We start from the raw sequence: 21,376 nt of genomic DNA, 5'->3' as shown, positions 1-21,376 counted from the left end.
AACCACAAGATCTCTGAGGTTACTGTCTTGTACTTACTCCTTCCTTCCAGAAAGGAGAAACCAGTGAACACAGATGAGGAAAGAGGCAGATGGTAATCAAGCCCATATCTATGGAGGGCTCCCTAGAGTCACCACTCTGCACCTCTCTCAAAAATCAACAGAGAATGTAAGGCAGAGGGGGAGTGTAGTCTGATCTATTCCATTGATGGTTATCCAGGAACATTCTTTCTGACAATTTTAAGCTGTTGTAAGGTTTATCTAGTTTCATGTGAGACTTGTAACACCCAGATCCATAGGAAAGCCTGTTTGTTATTTAAGAGCAAAGATCAGGCAAGAGAATTTAAATGTTCAACAGTATCTCATCTTCAAACCTCCAGATATTTCCTCTCTTTATTACTGCAACTTTTGGTTTTCCAGGCTCTTTTCCACTCTTCCAACAGTCTCCATTCAAGCCTCTCCTAAATACTGGCAACAGTGCTTTGGTTTTAATTAAATCTTGGCTTTCATACTAACCTCCAGTTCTCCAACAACAGGGTGTCATAAGTTTTCCACTAATACAATGTCATCAATACCCAAACATTTTACATATCGTAAGTTTGATAAATGTTTTCCAAATCCAAGGCAGGATGTTGGTGAAAACCCCCATGAGTTCTGGAGGTGAGCCTGCCTCTCCAGGGACTCCTGAATCCTCCCAGAGCCAGGGCCTCAGGGACACTCAGCTCTGGGACATACTTGACATCCAACAGTTAGCTTCTCTGAGCTGGGACCGGGAACTTCCAAATCATTAGACATTAAAAAACTGAAAGGATCTGTTTAGGTATGGCACAACCCTCCCACCTATGTGTCCTTCCCTTGCTTGTGAGAGCACAAGTGCTGATATTGATTTATTGTGTCAGACCTAGGAGCAATACAGTTGAAGTTTTTTCTTAAACAGTATCTCAGCCTCAGATTTTGCATGTCTCCATTAGGCAAAAAGGGGTTTTAGGATTTGGACCCAGGCTTACTCTTTCAGCTTGTTAATTTATCACTGTGAAACATTTCTTGTGTCTGCTTTGGTCAGGAAACTTCACTCAGATTCTGGTACGTATTTCAGGGGAAGAGGGTCTTCTCCAGAGAGAAGAGAATATTAGAATCTTTTTTTTCTGCTTTGACAAACCAAATCTTTTAAATTCACAGTTATCCAATGTGCAGCTTGTTTCCTCTCTTTTCAGCTGCAAATAGGTCTTTTCTCTCAGGGGTCTGAAATCCGCTTCTGGGAATTCACAATGCTACATGATATTTTGTTAAAACATCTCTGAATCACACAACTTTGGATCCTAGGGCACTGCCTTTCTCAGGTTCTTTTTCTTCCTGTGTACTTGCCCTTCCTCATCTTGCCTCTCCAGGTTACATTCAGCAGCAGCTATTATCTCCCATTTGCCCCAGCAGCTGCCAGACTTTGGATGCATTTGCCCCCATTTTTGCACCCCTTATCTCATCCCAGCTGTAGTCTGGATAGACAAAACTGCTTTGGTATGCAGCGTAGTAAGTTCTTGTGGTGTCTGGATATTGCAAATACCTTATTTTATGTCTGCATTCCTGCTAAGAAGGGTAGCGGATGAACAGGATGAGCTAAGTAGTCATTTGCACTGCAACAACAGGCTGACAGTTACGTAAAATACTTTCACGCACAATCTCCTCTGATCCTCTGCTGGTTCAGAGGAGTATTATGGTCAGATTCAGCACGCAGGCTCTTGCAAACTCATTTTCATAAACTGGGGCACTGCTAAGCATAGAGAAGACCAAGACCAAGGTTGCTCTGTTTTTTCATCCTCAGCATTTACCTTTTCTTTCTCCTTAATCTCCTGTCTTCAGCATCTACAGTTTAAACCCATGGGATAAACACAAGACCTCTTTACCAAAGTGCTTCTACAAATACTGGTACAAATCACCTTGCAGAGGCTACTGCAGAGTGACAAGGCCTCCTGGCCAGATCAGTAGAAGTTGCTTTAGCGTATTATTCTAAAATTGGATTAGTTAAGTAACTCTATAGCCCAATTCAAACACCGAGCCCAATTCACTTTTCTAAGCTTCCCACTTCTGTATACCAGCTAAATGCCACTGATTAGGCTTTCAAGTGAACCTCTTCTGAATACTTTAGACAAAGTTCTGGGATGATTCATGAGATTCACCAAAAAATTAATACAATGACCAACTAACTGTAACTGTCATGGGCAGCGGTGGCACACAAAAATGTTCAGTCAGCTTCTGGAAACCAGTCTTGCTGCTATTCATAGAAGCAGACACCTATTCTACTTCACAAAGACAATTTACAGTCACAAGGAACAGTATTTTCATACCAGTCAATTACTATATGTAACTGCTTTCATCCAAATATTCAGATGCCTTCACCTAAACAAAACCCTATTTTTCACTAGGATTACCAGATTAATTTGGATTAAAATTCATGTCTGTTTTTTATTAATGTACATCTGTTAGAGGGCTATCTAGTCAGATGGGGACTCCAGTTTCTAATAGTATATACTAGAAGGATAAACATTGTTGAGTGTTAAAATTCAGTGAAAAAGCACTAATAACAGCTTGAAATATTCATGAAAACCAAAATATCCCATATAAATAATGGTCTTTTATCCACTGCCTGATTTTGAAATTCTTACAGTGATTTTTACCTTTTAGAAGTACTTTAAATTTTCAGAGAAGATTAATCCTCTTTATTTTATCTTTACATAGCTATAAAATTACTATGCAAACTATTATATTTATATTTAAATACTGTCTGCTAAATAACAGTGCTCTTAATTCAAAATAACTTCAAAATTTAGGAAGGTCATTCTGCATCTTTAATAGCTATCCTCACAACACTAAGCAAACTCTGAACATCTTATTCAGAAATATTTTGTGCACTCTTCACTGCAGTTGGAATTGTCTAGGCAAAAGACAGTAGGTTTATTCTGATGTCTCTATGTGTCTGATATCTGAACATCTTTTGTTCTAGTGCATTCATGCCAATGTTATCATTCATTTTTTCCTACTCACCTCCAAAGTAAGAGCCATCTGTCAGCTTCAGCTCCTTGTTGGATTTGGTGATGACACCAGCAACACCATGCTGAATGAAATACATCTTTTTACCCACAGCCCCTTCTCGGATAATATAATCTCCAGGTTGGAACACCTCAAATCGCAGTTTGCTTAGCATGGCAGTCACAAAATTGGGGTCTGCATTAGCAAAAAGAGGCATTGTAGCAACCAGTTTCCGACAGTTGAAGTTGACAATCTCCTAAACGGAAACATAATGACAATAATGGTCAGCAAATATGTATAATATGATGGGCATTGAAAAAAAGACTTTTTGCTTTCTTCACAAAGAAGTTCTTTATGCTCATATTGGACTTTTCTGTGTTTCTTCTTGTGCCTAATTTTTTAATCTTTTCATTATATTTTAATCTGTTTCTAGTGAAGTGATTGAAACAGTAGTGCAGTCTGATTTGTATTTCTGAGGTGAAAGGTTGTCTTCCTCAGGTGATTTTTCATATGTTATTATTCCCCTTGGATTTTAAGGGGAAAAATATGACAGAAAGATAAAAATTAAATAGGAATTACACCGCCTGACAACAAGATTAGCTGTTGCAATAACTGTATCAAATGATAAAGTTACACAAACCCTGTGTTTTCAAATATTACACCAGTAACATCTTCTTGATCAGAACAACTCCAGTGGTAATTTAAATGTACATTCCAGTTAGTTGCAGGGTCAGCTGAAATCAACAGGAATATTTCCTTCCCAGAATTTAATTTATTTTATAAACACAGAGGCATACTTTCCTGCCCTTCAAAGACACCCATATATAGTAGACCCTTATAGGCAGAAAGCACTGCTATTTTCCTAAGAGTGCTACAGGCCTTAAGGAAGTCTCCCACCAAGAATATTTGTATTTACACTGCCAACTGTGAGCACATCTACATAAAAGTATTAGTACCAAAAAACTATAAATATCCTACCTGCTTTAAATTAAAAAAAAAAAAAAAAAAAAAAAAAAAAGAACAATTTCTGAAAGAGTTTCAAGCTCATACTTGCAGACCTTACTTTGTCTTAGGAAAATTAACGTGGTCCATTGTCATACAGATTTAACAGTATATTGAAGAGCTGAGACTAGTCAGTATTACATATGAAGAGGGGCTCAGGCAAGCAACATCTACTGAGTTAGCAACCCAAACATGACAGGAAGAGCATATATGATCATCTGTATATAAATGCACACAGAGCAAATAAAAGAAAAATACATTTATCAGTCACTTAACTACTTTGTAAAGCTAAACAGAATTTAATTGTCAGTGGAGTATCCCTAGCATTTATTACACTAAGCCAAGGCTTTGTGACTGATGTAAAGGAGACATCTCACCTTCCAGTGCTCTCACACCCTTGACTGAGGCCCATTGAACTCCTGCTAGAAGTTGCTTTTTCAACCTCCCATGCATCTGCTGTCTCATATATCCCATGCAGACAGCCCTCTGAGCAGCAAGATTAGATATCCTTGTCCACAGTTCAGACAAATTCCTTTCTTCTCCTCCCACCCCCACCCCATGATATCCTGCTTGCAGACTTGATGGGGAAGCTCAGATAATTCCACAGTATAAGCAATAAAACCATAATGGATTCTTCAAATCAGTCTCCTGGCATCTGGGAAGGAGATGGGAATCTCCCTTTGAAGGAAAGCCATTGGCTACTGAGGCAATTAAGAAGTTTGGACATGATCTAAGAGCAAAGAAAGAACTGCCTTTCCCTGAGAAATTATGTCCTTTCAAAATAAATCCAGTAGAACTTGGAAAAATAATGTGAAAAAAAATGTCTCACCAGGCACCTGAGAAGCAGAAAGCTGTTATCTCCAACAATATCTTATTTTCCATTTAAGAAAGAAAAAAATAGGGCAAAATTACTTTCTAGTGCTGCTCCTAGGATTGACTTATGATATCTTCTGACAATCCCACAAGAAAGTGTCATTATATAATGGCAAGGTGGAAACAGAAGTGTCTCCAAGCAGAAATGAACACTGATTCTTAACAAAGGGCAGTACAGAGATTCTCTTTAACACTGGTCTCAAGAGCATCAAGTCTATATACTCAGACAAACACTGTCAAGCCTTTTTTCCCCTCCTCTTTTTTTCCTCTGGAATGAGCCAAGGAGATACAAAAAATTTATAACTTTATATAATTATATTGTAACACAGATTTAATTCCAGAATTATTGGGTTAGAGTGAATGAAGAGTAAGATGCTACATCTTTGAAGTCAACCACTAAACTCCAATTGAATTCAGTGAGGATATGATTCCAACAAGAACATTTTATCTGAGAATTATTTATAAGTGATGGAAATAGAATAACACTCCTCTTCCAACACCTTTCACTGTATTGCCTCACTTTCTCTCAACCTCACTGATTGCTGTAACTTCCCCTTCTTATGAGTGTTTTGGCATGCCTGAAACATTGTATCATGTATGGACTCCATGGCTAAGTGTAAATGGCCTGGATTAAGACAAGGAGGAGACAGATCTGAGACCAAGAATAGAGTTCTTCATGGTTGCATGAAACTTGAAATGTACAGGAATACATGTCAGGAACTGGAACAGAAAAGATGTGAGAAAAAGAGCACTGAGATTTGTAATGACTGTGAGACTCCTACTTGTAGAAAGGAAGAGCAGTCTGGCTATGTCTCCCACCCAGCAGGCAAAGATATGGATGCTACTGGTGTGACACTATGGGACAATAATATCTACACAGATGACATCAGAGTCAGAGCTTTAAAAAACCCCACAAGCTAGCCTTGCTTGTAAAAACATGTGGAAAATTTGATGCAGGATGCGTCCTGTTTGCCTGAATCCAAAAATTATCTCAAGCAACAGCACTGCAATGTGTGAAATACCAAATAGGTGTCACTGACATTCAAGATCAGCAAATCCTGCTGAGTCATTAAGTCAAGAGAAGTAATCACAGGCTACTTCTTTAAGTATATTCTGCATAAGGGAGTAAATATTCTAAAGAGATTCCAGCTGACTATCTTTCTAAAGGATGAGGAAAAGCCTGTTTCCCTTCTCATCTAAATACTCCATTTCTCAGTAAAGCTTCAGCCACCATCTCCCTCCCAAGGGAAAGTTATTCTCTGCTCCCACTGCTTGCAGTATGGTGGCATCATGCGAGGAGTCCCAGACTATACCCTCAGCTCTGTATGAGACTGCCTTACTGCAGTCTCAGCTGATGCTGGAAAGCTGGCGATAACTACTACTTGTCTTGCTCAGGGACTTTTCAGTAGACTTGCTGCTTGTTTTCTGTTTCTGAAAACGAATAGCTTGTCTTGCATGCGCAGGAAGCAGAGAAAGAAAATTACTAAAGAAAGCAAAAATTGACTGGAAATTATATAGAAGCTGGTGGGGAAGCACAGAAAAGGCTGGGCGAGTGGAAGGTTCAACTCCAATCATGATCAGAAAGAAAGAGTAAAATAGACCTAATGTAGTAGTATTAAAAAAGAGAGAATGGGAGGAAAACAAAAAGAAGGAACACAAAGACTTAGAAGAAAGGGGAAAAAAGAGGCAGGAAGGTTGACTTTAAAAGCAGATTGAGAAACTGAAATTCCTGAAAAAGTGAGAGCATGGGAGCACAAAACCTGGAGAAAAGGTGTCTGGAGTGAAAGCTGAGAAGTAGGGCAGATGAAGTAAACGAAAGGGAAATTGCAAAAAAAAAAATGTAAGTGATCAGTAATGTCTCTTAATAGCATCATAGAGGAGCATGATACAGAGAGAGGGGAGAATTCAGACCTGCATGACTCCTCCGCGCAGAGCCAGTCCAGCCCAACAGAAAGGAATTCATTTCATCTTGGGAATACCTACAAATCACACCTTTGTCACAGGATTTCACCCTTGGAACCTCATGTCCTCTTAGGGCTCCATCTTTTGCCCACCTTTCTCTCTTGATATATAACCTATATCTGGATATACTTACGTATACACACACATTACCTGCTCAGCCTGAGGTGCCTAATGAAGGTACCAACATAGCTACAAAACCACCCTGCTGTGGTAATTTCAGCCGTTATGTCCCAGTAATGCATTCATTTTGTTGATTAGTTTTCTGTGAAAGTTTATGTTAAAGTACAAACTTTCCTTATTTAAGACATTAGAAGGTGGAAAATTACTGAGTGAGAAAGAGATGTGTCATTTTTAAGTGCTTTGTTTTTCTTCAAAGTGTTCTTTTATTTAAATATGAGATCATTCAGAGCAAGTAAAATACATTTCCCTGGATCTTAATCACAGGCAGTGCTGCAATTTCAGATTTTTGTGTATGACTTTAAATATCATCTTGAGGAGAAAGAAACAGTAAAGATTATGAACGTGTTTTATGTAACTCAGGAAGTACTAGGAGGAATAGCTCTGTGTTTTAAAAGAAAAGTAACAAAAGAACAAACTGCCAAGTTAAAAGTTGACATTTTGTGCAGAGAACAATCTTTCACTTGTATTTTCATTGAGTTAATTCTTTGGAGTCAGTCTGGAACTAGATTATGCTGCCCAATATGATATCTTAATTAAATGAAATAATAATGATTTTGTCTCACCTCTAAATGGAGAAAATACCAAGTGAAGCCTGAGGAAAGTATTAGGAGTATCTTACACAGCTGAAGTGGTTAAAGGGCAAGAGTGATTCAGACCTATATGGAGCAAGTGTTGATCTAGTTCAGGTATTGGTCTCTGTTACACAAGAAGTAAGTTGGAGGTGCAATGGTCAGCTTTACATAACAGATTGGCTAGGTAATTACACTGGCTCCTGCTCCTTTATACTGTACTGGTTTTATTACTCATCTTGGCCTTCCTGGCTATTTTTTCAAACTGATGTTAAACCATCAGATATTCCAATTTTGTGTGGGTTCAATATTTTGGGATGACTGCTCTGATGCATCTCAAGATGTCACAATTACAAAGGCAGCCACAAGGCTGTCCTGGCTGTGACCAGGGCACGATGGTGATCAGCTTCTCCAATGGCATCTTTAATGGTTTTTAGGACCTTTTCTCCAGGATAAGATTTTTAGATAGAGGTAATGCTTTTAGTTAGACTGACTGGAAAAAGCTGTGGCTAGAAAAAAGCAGGCAAAGCTCTTGAAAGGTCTGTATGCCTGAAAGGTTCTTTGATATTCCCACCATTCCAATTGAGCTAATAAAAGGCACTACTTCCATCTACAAACTATGTCCTTCTTACATGTAGGCCACCAAAGTCTGTTTATGACTATACCAAAAAATAGCTTAGTTTCATTAGGTCAGTTCTACATACTATTATAAAAATCCAGTGCACAACTCAAACAATGCACATTTTTTTCTGAGTGTCCCTCCTTTACACTCTGCTTTCAAAGGATAAGAATCTAAATCAGTCTTAATTTCTTGGTCATTGAAAGGAAGACATCACATTATTGAGAAAGATATTTTCACTCTTAGAAATAACTCAGAGAAGAAGAATTACTGAGCAAGTGATTAAGAGAGAACTATAGGAAAAAGCAGGATATTTAGGGATTTGGAGCTGTATGAGCAGGTTAAATATATTTAAACCCTGTTTTAAGGAGTCATATCCTGTATGTGTTTATGATTTCCTGTAATTTTTTTAACCATTGGTCAATTACAGTTAACTTTGGCAGAAAGATTGGAAATTGGCCAGTGTGATGCCCATATATAAGAAGGGTCGCAAGGATGATGCGGGAAATTACAGGACTGTCACCTTGACTTTGGTGACCGGGAAGCTGATGGAGCAGCTCATCCTGAGTACCATCATACAACACATGCGGGACAACCAGATGATCAAGCCCAGTCAGCATGAGGTTATGAAAGGCAGGTCCTGCTTGACAAACCTGATCTCCTACGACAGGGCAACCTGCTTATTGGATGAGGGAAAGGCTGTGGATGTTGTCTACCTTGACTTCAGAAAGGCCTTTGACACCGTTTCCCACAGCATTCTGCTGGCAAAACTGGCTGCTCGTGGCTTGGATGGGCACACGCTTTGCTGGGTAAAAAACTGGCTGGATGGCCGGGCCCAAAGAGTTGTGGTGAATGGAGTTAAATCCAGTTGGCGGCCGGTCACAAGTGGTGTCCCCCAGGGCTCGGTTTTGGGGCCACTCCTGTTTAACATCTCTATTGATGATCTAGACGAGGGGATCGAGTGCACCCTCAGTAAGTTTGCAGATGACACCAAGTTGGGTGGGAGTGTTGATGTGCTTGAGGGTAGGGAGGCTCTGCAGAGAGATCTGGACAGGCTGGAGCGATGGGCTAAGGCCAACTGTAGGAGTTTCAATAAGGCCAAATGCCGGGTGCTGCACTTGGGCCACAACAACCCCCAGCAGCGCTACAGGCTTGGGGAGGAGTGGCTGGAGAGCTGCCAGTCAGAGAGGGACCTGGGGGTGTTGATTGACAGCCGGCTGAACAGGAGCCAGCAGTGTGCCCAGGTGGCCAAGAAGGCCAATGGCATCCTGGCTTGTATCAGCAATAGCGTGGCCAGCAGGGACAGGGAAGTGATCTTACCCCTGGACTCGGCACTGGTGAGGCCGCACCTCGAGTCCTGTGTTCAGTTTTGGGCCCCTCACTACAAAAAGGACATTGAATGACTTGAGCGTGTCCAGAGAAGGGCAACAAAGCTGGTGAAGGGTCTGGAGCACATGTCGTACGAGGAGCGGCTGAGGGAACTGGGGTTGTTTAGTCTGGAGAAGAGGAGGCTGAGGGGAGAACTCATTGCCCTCTACAACTACCTGAAAGGAGGTTGCAGAGAGCTGGGGATGAGTCTCTTTAACCAAGTAATGAGTGATAGGACAAGAATGAATGGCCTCAAGTTGTGCCAGGGAAGGTTTAGACTGGATATTAGGAAGTATTTCTTTCCAGAACGGGTTGTTAGGCGTTGGAATGGGCTGGCCAGGGCAGTGGTGGAGTCCCCATCCCTGGAGGTGTTTAAGAGCAGGGTCAACATAGCGCTTAGGGATATGGTGTGGTTGGGGACTGTCAATGTTAGGTTAATGGTTGGACTGGATGATCTTCAAGGTCTTTTCCAACCTAGACGATTCTGTGATTCTGTGAAAGGAGACATCTCACTGATATTAAATTCTCAGAAGTTTTATGACAACAGGCTTTCAGGTGGACTAGGATTAGTATCCCCTGAGGGAATGACTACATCATTAGCTCACAACTTGTTTAATGCCAGAAAATCTACATTTGGCAATGGAATGCAGTATTCTTCCTGGTGCACCTGAAATTGTTCAGATTGCTTTGACACATTATGTGTCTATGAAGAGCGTATGACTTACTTAAAAATAGATTTTGCTCTAAGGCTTTCATATAGGTAGTAACGACTGTGTACTTTTTTCTCTTTGAATGGGATTCCCATGGTTGTTGAGCAGTTTTAACACATAGATTCTGCTTAAATTTTACTTACAAATAAGGTAAGTTTTGGATACCATCATTTATGTCTAGAGCTGCATGCAGAAACACAATTCTTTTTTCTTCAGATCTTTGATATTTTGCCATTCTGTTAACATAGCTAGATATTGCACTGTGTGTATGTTTTAGAAAACAACACTGTTTAGCTCCTCTGGCTATATATTTTAAAGCCCATGAATGCTCTGCTCTGAGGCAACCTGTGTATTTGACCTACAAACAAAGTACAAAACCTGAAAAACTCTGATCTAAGGCAGACAGTCCACATGATCTCAGTTGCCTTGAAAACTAGTGGTCAGTCTGTCCATTTATATTTTCAAAGCCCTCAGGTCCCCAAGACCTCCAGCACACTTGGATACAGGTTGCTCAGATGCAGAAAATTTTCCAGCCAGATGTGAGATAATATTAGGCAGGCAAAAGTAAGGGAGAAATAAACAGCTAAATGATTAATTAAATCCCCTGCTTGGATTCTACCAGGCCTGAGTTGAAGCAGGTTTGTGGGGTTTTTTTCTGTCTAGCTCTGTTCAACTCAGTTTATGACAAGTCAGCGTTAAAGAGAGCATATGGTAGCCAGTATTGCTGTCTCCTAAGAGATAGCAATCTTTTTTATGCATTTGCAAGCAGAAGGAATATAGATTTGACCAATTAGATTTTCCTGGCTTCATTGATGAAACGTTGGCCTTCCGTATACTTTTCTATCATTCCCTGATTGATCAGAATTTTCTATTCAACTCCCTACATGCATTTTTTATGCTTCAGAATTATTACTGCATTAAATTCAAATGCAGACAGGACAAGCCTTTTGAGAATGTATGATTCAACCAAACCTCCTCCAATATAGTCAGTCTGATGAAGGATATCCATCTTTTTCTCAAGTTGTTAATTGATTTAATAGAGCTTAAGGGAGAGCAATTTTGTGCATCTCATGCTTCTCTACTCTGGATCTTACATTATATTTAGAAGATTAAAAAAGAGCAAAAGAAAGAAGGAAAGAAAGAAGACACTATCTATCCATATTTTCATCCACCCAACTGTCCATCCATTCCTTAACTATTGGGCTATTTTTAAAGGGGACTCAGCTTTCATCTTCTTCAATGTTCTGAAATGTTCTATGCCTTATAAGTTTGGTGTCCAGCTGGGAAAAGGATGACAGGTGTCAAAATGAGAACAGTGATACAGACAATGTTTTAAGGCAGTCTGTAATCATGAGATAGCCAGTCTAATTTCAAAAGCCTGAGAAATCCTGATAATACAGGTAAGTACTTAAAATCTGGGCCAGTTGACCAATCTCTACTTCTTGCAGGTTCTCCCTTCTGAACTGTATTGCTGAACAAATTTCCTAAATGTTCTCGGTAAATAAACACCCATACTTCATTACAGAAGGTAATATGGAATTAGTGCTGTATGATACAGCAGTTGCTGTAGAGACTGTTCCCTTTTATTAACTAAATAAATAAACTGCAATTTGAAAATGTATTTAACAATCACTATTTCAGTTTTCTGCCCCTGAGTAACCAAGTATCTTCATTCCCATTTGTGTGTGTGTGTATGTTTGTGTGTTATGGTCACTAATATGCTAGTATTTACTAAATAATATCTTGGGCAGGTGGCACTTAAGACTGAACTCTTGGTTTAGTAGGGCTTTTTAAATATTGAGTTTGGCCCACTATGTCAGTGAGACTACAGATTTAAACACATGTATTGTCAAATTCTGGCAGAAAGGTGAATCTTAAGAGGTGTGAAGTTTACAAAATCCTATTGGTATCCATATCCTATTGGTATCTCTATCAGAAACTTGTATTAGTATGTGGAAGAGTGGTGTGAATTAACCATCATGTTTATTGTACAAATAAATGAAGCACTCCTTATGTTTTTCTGAAACAGTGATTAAGAAACAGGAGAAAGTTGGTTTTGCTGACAATTACAAAACTTTGTTTAGTCTGCTTGCTCACAGGTTAATATCTACTGTAGCATTGCTTTTCCACTGTCTTTGGATCTTCCAGCCACCTCCTCTATCTGTTAATCTGATGATTCTGGAAGCCATATTAATTCTCATGTATTTGTACTGAAACTCCAGTAATAACCACTTGTTAACACCAATTAATCTGTGGTTGACCTCATATGTGATCTGTGTGTCAGCTACTATTTTTTTCTACTATATCCTTCTAAAAAAAAGCTCAAATGCTACTTATAGCTTTTCTGAATGAAAAGTACTTCTTATATTCACCAAAGTCAGTGAGATTTCACCTGATGGCCAGAAAAAAAATGATTTTGTTTTAGAATAATGTTGGAAAGAGTGCTGTTCTCAGGACAGTGCTTGATTCACCTGATTGCAAGGAAGAGTAGTTGTGCATGAGAGAAGGAAAAAGAGGAAGAGACAGTGGAGTTTCATAAAGGCACCTGAGCTACACTTACGTTTGTGTGACTTATTAGGTAAAATATATTAATTTGGGTGCTTTGTTGTGTAAAAATATGTCAGTTATAATGCAGAACAGGATGTGACGCCTGAACAATACAGCTTCTCTCGCTGAAGAAAGGGAAGGCCCTGAAGAGAACAACTTGTGGATCAAAGCAGAGAGGAAAAAATCTGTGTTTGAAGCTAACTGGGGACTGACCCAGGGGCTAAAAAAAAGTACTGAAGCAAAGAACTAGGTGGCAGGAAAAATCAACGTTAGGAGAAATAGAAAGCTATGGCTTGGATATAAATTTGTGTGTTGACTTATTTCTGATTTGCACTTGTTTGATCAAGATCAGAAAATGAAGCTAGGAATGCTCCCATGGAGAGTTCATTGTGAGCTCTGCAACAGACAAGAAATTTCTTCTGCCATCCCATTCTCCCTTTGTCCTCTCATCCCTTCTCCAGTCCCCTGCAACCCAAATGGCCAAAACAACTGAGTCAGCAAGGAGGTAGTTCTCAAGAGAATGTGCTTTACCTACACCCTATGTGTATGGTTTAGCTGACACAGTAACAACCACAACAACCAGGAAAACAGTTATTTAAAAATCAGTGGTGATTTGTTCACTGAGTTATTTTAAAGCTCTCCAAGAGCTCTGGATCAGAAATACTGTTATCTTGTTAATTGCTAGGTTAACACTTACTTCTTATTATGAATTAAAATCCCATTGGTTCAAAGCCTCTCTCTATAAAATTATTAAGTGGCTTAAATTAAATCTTACTGATTATACTGGATAAATCCCAGTTAGCTGAGCTTGAAATATCCACACTGAAATTATGTTTAGATTTTTTAAGGACATTTCTGTTTGCATCTGATTTGTAACTATTTGATGAAGGCCTACTCTACATTACCATATGGGAGAAACATGAAACTCCTAACTATATCTAACACACAAAATCTAAACACTGATACATTATATATAATCCATAACTTGAAGTGGCAAAAAAGAGCATTTATAAACAATGAGAAGATTTATTTAGGTTTCTTAGACAAATGTGTGACAGAACCCTGAATGCCTGCGTGTGTTTGCGCTAGAATATTTAAGTCAGCTATAGAAGTACACATCTATATATAAGGATATAAAAAGAAAGATAAGGAGCCTGCACAATCCCTTTCTAATTCTGAATCAGCCTTCATCACTGCTTTGCTATGTGAACTGGGAAAAGCTTATTATGAGACCATTTGAATTTGCCTTCTAAAGGAAACTACTGAAAAGGGTGCTGGAGTGGGATCAGGCGCGAGGGCTCAGTGATGTTATGTTGTGAGTAGCAACTTGCAACACAAGCGTAAGGAGCTCATCACCCACATTTGGGCTGCTGCGCCAGAGCGCAAGCATACAGCAGTAGAAAAATATTGAAAGAGCTGATTCTAGAGCCCAGTTTTGCAGTGAGCCATGAGGATGATGGTCAACTGTAAGGGTGAAACATGGAGAGCAGGCTCCAGAAGAGATATTACTGCATGGTAAAAATGAAGCTTATTCATTTTATACTCTGGCAATAAAGTAGCAGAGTGACAGCCAGACAGCCCTGAAGATAGAATTTGCTTGAGAATGCCACTTTGACTAATATTGGTAGCAGCAGGGTAAAGAGATGCATAAATGGTATGGGAGGTGTAAAGAGTGGAAGAAATTCTGAGAAGTTCAAATAGGCACGGTGACAGCAAGAACACCCTTGATAGCAGATCATGTGGAGAAAAGAGAAGGAAAACTGGCAGGAGTAAGCTAGTCAATATGGATTAGTAATAACAGGTAGAGTAAAAGTAATGGATCAGACTCTTTAAATACCCAGTGGGCAGACACACTTTATAATGACATGGTATCAGAGTAACAAAGAAAGAGTCACATTACAACTAGAAGCCAAATCATGGTCAAAATTTGACAGATCAAGGATGCACAGGACATCCTCAGCATTAGTACATCCCGAAAATTTTTGTTCTAGGGAGCATGGAAAGGAAGCGGCTATGTAAATAATAAACAAGAAACCACGGGAGATACCTGCAGCCTTCTGTCATCTACATTTAGTAAGTATGCTGTGCTTGCTCTCTGCATGCAGTCACTAAGGCCTTAAATATTTGTGCTTGTGCTTTCCCTCCAGGACTAGACGTGCATTAAAAGCAAAGGGGCCTGATGACAGACAGCAGGGAACTCCGGAACTCCCATTAGCATCTGTGCATGAGACCTGGCAGACACAGGATGCAGGTGCATAGGCAGTGCCACCTTCTTTACATCAGTTAAATATTCTTTTCCAAAACAATTTCAGTTCATCTCCTTGCCCAAGGTTTTAAATTTATTTAATCATTAATAACATTTAAGTATAATTACATTACTCACTTCATGAAGTAAATATAGGCTGAGGATTATTTTCATAAGAAATATGTTCTTATAATTTATTCAGATAGATTTTAAAATTATTTAAGACTACACCTTAATCTCTACATTTATGAATAAATTTATCTATATTGATTTTATATCATAGGAGAGCCCTTAAAAACCTTGTCATTTTAAGGTAGTATATTATAAACATAGACTGGTGGCATAGGAAATATATGTTGAGATATACTGTAAGAGTGAGAAATATAAAGACCATATTGGAGTACATAATGAAATGTATGTACTTAGTAGTATGCAAAGATATCAACAGAGTATTCGACAGTATTCTTCTAATACATACGTCTTGGACACATGTGTTTGCTTGTATGTGCCTGAAAGTCTCTGTATGTGTGTATATATATATGCATATATATGCTCTCCCACACATATGTGTACATGAACATATATATATGTGTGTACAACTGTACATATTTGTACATTTAATGTTACAAAAATCAAAGTTTAACTAATTAATGTGTGCCATTAGAACTGTATTTCAAATTAATTTTAGTTAAATATTTAGAGGTTAATATAACTCATGTAAGAGTGTGTGCTTGTACAACTGAAGTTATAATCTACAAGGAAAAAGGTAAGAGGAAAGAAGATTCTGCTCCCAGTCCCAATTACATTCTTTGGAAATGAAATGTCCTGATGTTCTATATTCTGCAAGGACACATGATCTGTATCTATTTTCAGTGAACATCTTCTCACATGGTGGACTAAAAATAGGCCAGCCACGAACTTTAAATAATGGCTCAGGAAGGGTATTAACCTCTTTCTCACATTCTAAGTTTGTCCCATTGCTGTAAGTATCAATATTATGAAGAACGTATCTGGTGTTAAGAGAATGACAAATCAAGCTACATACACTCCATTTCTGCTTCTCTACAGTTGTCATTGCTGCTTAATTCCTTTCAAGGTGTGTAATATATTAAGCTGTCCACACATAATATTGACAGCATTTCTCTTCCTCTCAGTAGTGGATCTGTTCTGTGCCAGATGCTAAAAAGCATGAACTATTTCATTTCCAAGCACTACTGATGGGAGACTTTTTACTCTTGGTGAATTATGGATGATTCTGAAAACTTGTATTTTCATAAATACACAAGTGTTTATACAATGTATGTCAATGAGTAGCTAGATTTTTGTTTTGGGGACTGTGGGTGTCTGTACTATCCACTGTATTTCCCAAATAATCTGGTACAACTCCCATAATGTAACGCTGTCATCAAGTATATTTTTCAAGTGATTCTCAGTCATTCTACTCTTTTCTTACTTTTTTTCATAGACACAGACACACCTTTGCTTCCTGATTTTCAATTTAGTACAAGAAAAAACTCCTCACTATGGATTAAACTTATTTTTAATATATGTAAGTGACATTCATGAGATCACAGAAAAATAAATAATAGTTTTCAGTTGCATAGTTAACTAATGACTGCAATCCAGGCTAAAATGAAAACTGTTAATTACAAAGAATGGGACTTTTCTTCGTATATAACCACACAGGTATTTATTTTATCTACAAAACAGCTTAGCTTTCTAGTAAGGCACCACCCATTGCTTCAAATGTAATAGAGTGATTAGAGTGCACAAACATTCAATGATCAGCCCACAAAACTTGCAACTGTACGTGCTTTAGGGCACTTATTAATATCCTCTCAACCAACCACAGAGATTTTGCTTTTCACAAATGAGGGAAAAGAAAAACTAATTTAGTAAGAAGAAAATTCACAAACATAGACTCCACAGAACAAGATGGGAGATTAAAATCCTCTTAGGGGAACTCCATGTCAGTCAGTGCTCTACTCCTTCTGAGGCTGGCTTAGGATCCAGTGCTACCACTGAGTAGCACTGTGTGAAGGTATCATGAAGCAAATGGAGACAACAGATAAAAACCATTGCCTTGAACTCATCCCAGGAGTTACCGGGAAGTCTGTACTTGTACTCACAGTGTCAGACTCCTCATTTTGTAACAGCTTTTAAATCCACTTACCTCTAACAATCTTGTATCACAGTAGTTTAGTCTCAAGGGGAGAAAGACTTTTGTTAATCACTAAAAATATCAGACACTATGTTCTTCCAGTGTTAGACACTTATCTTTAAGTTAAACAAGTATAATTCAACACCTTGTGCATCCATATCTATGCTAAATTTAATTAGCTGTCAATTTATAAGTAATTTCAATTTTTTTTTCAATTCCCATTTACATTTAATTTCTTATAAAAGACTTCATCAAAAGAGATTACACTTTCAAAAGATTATTTTTCAACTGAGGAGGAGACCCCTGATTTTTCAGGTACTAAGACTTTAGAAAAAAAAAAAATCAGTATTTCACCTTTGGTTTACCTGCAAGACAATTTTTGGAGAAAAGTATTTGCTTATTGTGTATGTTAGATAACAGCAAAAGTCCAAAACTACAGATTAGAAAGAGTTTTGTGCAGGTTTCAAAATAATGTACATTTTTTTTTGTTCAAGTGGCACTAGGAAAAAGGCAAAACAATGATCTAGCATTGCCATGACATGCAGAGTTTAACTTGGCTATCTGTCACAGCTTTAATAAGATGTACCTCGTCAAATCACCAGTATACCAACAGGAAATTAAGTTCATAAATGTGCATTCAGAACAGATTTTGTGCTTGCTGTTTCTGGTTCTCCTTGTCGCCTTTGAGATCACATGCTTTTAAAAGGCAACTCCAAATTTATGCATGGGAAATGCTGTGTACTGTTCTGTATGCTGTTACTACCATAATCATAATGTGCAAGTGAGTGCATAAAAATAGGCACATACATTTGTTTCTGCATCAGCCAGTTCAAGCCATATTTATCTCCTCTTGCTGGTGGTGAGTCACAACTCTAATCTTCATTTGTGGTGACTTTCATGGACATTGGCACATTTAAAGGGTGACCACTCAAGACAGAAACTTTCGTATTACGTGACCCTCCCCAGCACTTTTACTGACTCCAAACAAATATGCTTCAAAAGACTTTATCCTGCTTCTGAATCTAGAATTAAGATTCCACAGTGAAAACTGAAGGAAAAGATGTTCCCTCTCACCACCTCCAAGGATGAGATATACAGCAAAGGGATGTGGACATGTCCATACCATGCATCCCTGTCTTGTCTGTACCACATTTCCTACTGGGATCAGGGCTGCATCCTGCCCCCTGCTTTCCCCCTTCCCCTCCCCATGCTCCTGTTATGCAAGTGCCATGAGTTTTTACTGCAGAAGCCCATGAGGGGAAAATGGAGAACCCTGGCATGTACCAGACTGGTTTTCTACAGACAGATCCTGCATGTCCTAATCTTGAATTAAAACAGACTGTGTAGTTTCCAACCCTGCATAAAGAATTTTCATTAGATGTAAGGAAGAAATTCTTCACAGTGAGGGTGGTGAGACACTGGCACAGGTTGCCCAGAGAAGCTGTGGCTGCCCCCTCCCTGGCAGTGTCCAAGGCCAGGTTGGACGGGGCTTTGAGCAACCTGGTCTAGTGGAAGGTGTCCCTGCCCATGGCAGGGGAGTTGGAATTAGGTGACCTTTAACGTCCCTTCCAACCCAAACCATTCTATGCTTCTATGGTTCTACGAACTATTGTCAATTATAAATCCAGTAATGGATGCTTTCCATTGTTTTGTTGTGAGAGTACCCCCCTTACAAGAACTGTCACAAAATACCACGCTTGATGCAGCACTAAGGACCATGCAGGATCATTTTCAGAATCTTACACCTGACTCATTAGGCTGCAATAGGTACCATAACGTACTTGTTACATTCAAGTTCTATTCCTATGGGAACAGAACTTCACACATTTCTGCTCAGTTTCAGAAAGAGCATCTTATAAAGATGAAGAAGCTTGTTAAAAAGAAACTAAAAGCAGCTTCTTATAGGCTGGTTGAAAATTACAGATGGAGACCAATGTTAAGTGATATACCTAGACAAATACATAAAATAATGTATCCATTACCTCTTAGGGGTTAGCTCTTACAGCTATAATTTTTAAAAAAATTAAACTCAGTGGTTGAAAGTGACTAAAAAAACAAATTAATATTAGGAATTATTAGGAAAGGAATTATTCATATTACTATAACATCAGTATGCTGGATGCAGATCTCGTGCTCTCATCTCTAAAAGACTGTATTACAGCCAGGAAAAAATCTTGAGAATGGCAAGAATGACGACCATGGGGGTGAGCTGGCTTCCATACAAGAAAGAATTAAGTAGACTGTCTCTTTACTTTCAAAAAAATACAGTTTAAGGATGTTATCATAGAAGTCTATAAAATCATAACCGGCATGCAAAGGGTGGGTAGGAATTGACTCTACTATCACTTTTGCTACAAGAATTAATGGCCCTCAAAACCAAAAAACCAGTAGGACATAGGTTCAATCCCAAGACAAGGAGGTGGTTTCTCATGCAGCAGAGTACAGGTCTGTGCTCCGTGCCAAAGGATGGTGTGGTTGCAGAGTATGTGGATTCAAGAGGAGTGTAAGTAATTGGAAGAGACATGCATTAAGGATTGCCCAGTAGACAAATCTCATCAGTCTCAGAGAATCCCTTGAGCTGAAAATATCTGGAATCTAAGAGAGTCATTAAGGGAAATACCATACTTGCCCAGTTCTCATTTTTCTGTGGGCATCCACCTACAGCCACTGCTGGCAAGGCTGGTAACTTACACAAACGCCAGAGCTGAACCACTTTGAATTTTCTTACACTCTGTTCTTAGACGAAACTGCTTATATGTATGTCTTTAAACTTTTGGATCTCAGATGTCCTTTAGAAATAGATTTCTCTTAGCTGGGGGGTGGGGGGGTGTTGTTGGGTTTTGTGTGTTCCTGTTTACCATCTCCATTTCATGTCATGACAGTTATAAAGACATTTGGGACTAGGGCCTTCTGATGCCAAATGATGTTCAAGCAAGTAGGTGGTAAAAACTCCTAGTTAAAAAATGTGAACTTCAGAAATCTTCACAAGTATCTCTGCTGAAAAAGCAGACATGATATTTATATAAGGGATACATGCAAAGTGCTACCAATTGTTAATTGCTACCTCAAGAAATGAGGGGGGGAGATAGTTAATTGCAAATGCTTTTAAAGGCAGCATTTATTTCACATGTCAACTGTTGTCTGAAGATGTAGTCTTTTTTCTAAGCTAGTCATCTAGGTTTTCTTTACAGTGAGAGTGTGCATTGAGGGAGGGTGGTATGTGCAGAGGAAGCCTGATGATTAGTTCAGACTCGTTGCAGAACTTATATGGAGCTATAGATAGTCTTGATTAATCCAACCTTGCATGGCCTGGAAGAAGCAATTTAAAATCTTCCATCTCTACCAAAATTGTAACTGCCAGGAGTCTCCTGACTATTTGATTCTCAAGAAGGCTGGACAGTTATTATCAGATAAGTCTAATTACGAAAAAGGGGATATTCTTTTCAGTAAGAGTGAAATTTCTGAATGTAACGAAAAGAAACTTTAATTCTTTACTTTCATCAGAGAGCACCTTTCCTTACGAGCAGGTGGTAGTAGTAGTACACCACATATGGCAACGCATGGTTAATTCAGTTTCAGTGTGTAGAGCTGAGTATATCCAATTAACTACATTAGCATGGAACTTATATACCCAAATTGTGCAACTAACTTAACCAGGGAGAAGATAAAGTTTTTAAATCCCATTTTCTAATAAGTGTCTACCTTAATTCCCAGTCATTGAGGGGAATCTCGTTATTAATACAAACTTATCCCTGAATGGTACAGGTCAGCTACCAGTTGCTTTACTCAGCTATGAAGCAGCTAGAGAGAGCCTTGTAAACTTTAAAAATGTTCAGGATTCTTTTTTCCTTTTTTTTTTTATAAAACCCTAGTTAAATCCCCACAATAAACATGACTCTATTTCTGTTACCCAACAAAGTTAGCCACTCACACATATGCATCAAACCTTTTCTTAGCTTTTCCTTATTTTAATAATTCAATCTACTATAAATGTTCCATACATTATCTTTAGAAGCTCAGTAAAATGAACATTCATCTTCTTTTACCAAAAAAGTCTTTCTACTATAAGCATATACAGCTTTATTAGTAGCATTTTTTCATTTAAGAATGAATTTCACA

The 21,376-nt window shown here is 38.6% G+C and overlaps 1 protein-coding gene across 1 annotated transcript in view; it reads right to left on the bottom strand.

Moving 5' to 3' along the window:
* Nucleotides 1-21,376, bottom strand: part of HCN1 (hyperpolarization activated cyclic nucleotide gated potassium channel 1) — a 207,737-nt gene that overhangs the window by 25,025 nt on the left and 161,336 nt on the right. The window contains exon 6 of the mRNA XM_074856351.1: nt 3,037-3,277. Coding sequence (XP_074712452.1) covers nt 3,037-3,277 — 241 coding nt within the window. The remainder of the gene's footprint in view (nt 1-3,036; nt 3,278-21,376) is intronic.

This window comes from Strix uralensis, chromosome Z (assembly GCF_047716275.1).
Source record: "Strix uralensis isolate ZFMK-TIS-50842 chromosome Z, bStrUra1, whole genome shotgun sequence".
Classification (NCBI taxonomy): domain Eukaryota; kingdom Metazoa; phylum Chordata; class Aves; order Strigiformes; family Strigidae; genus Strix; species Strix uralensis.
The sequence above is the reverse complement of the archived record's forward strand: the minus strand, read 5'-3'. Positions and strand labels throughout refer to the sequence as shown.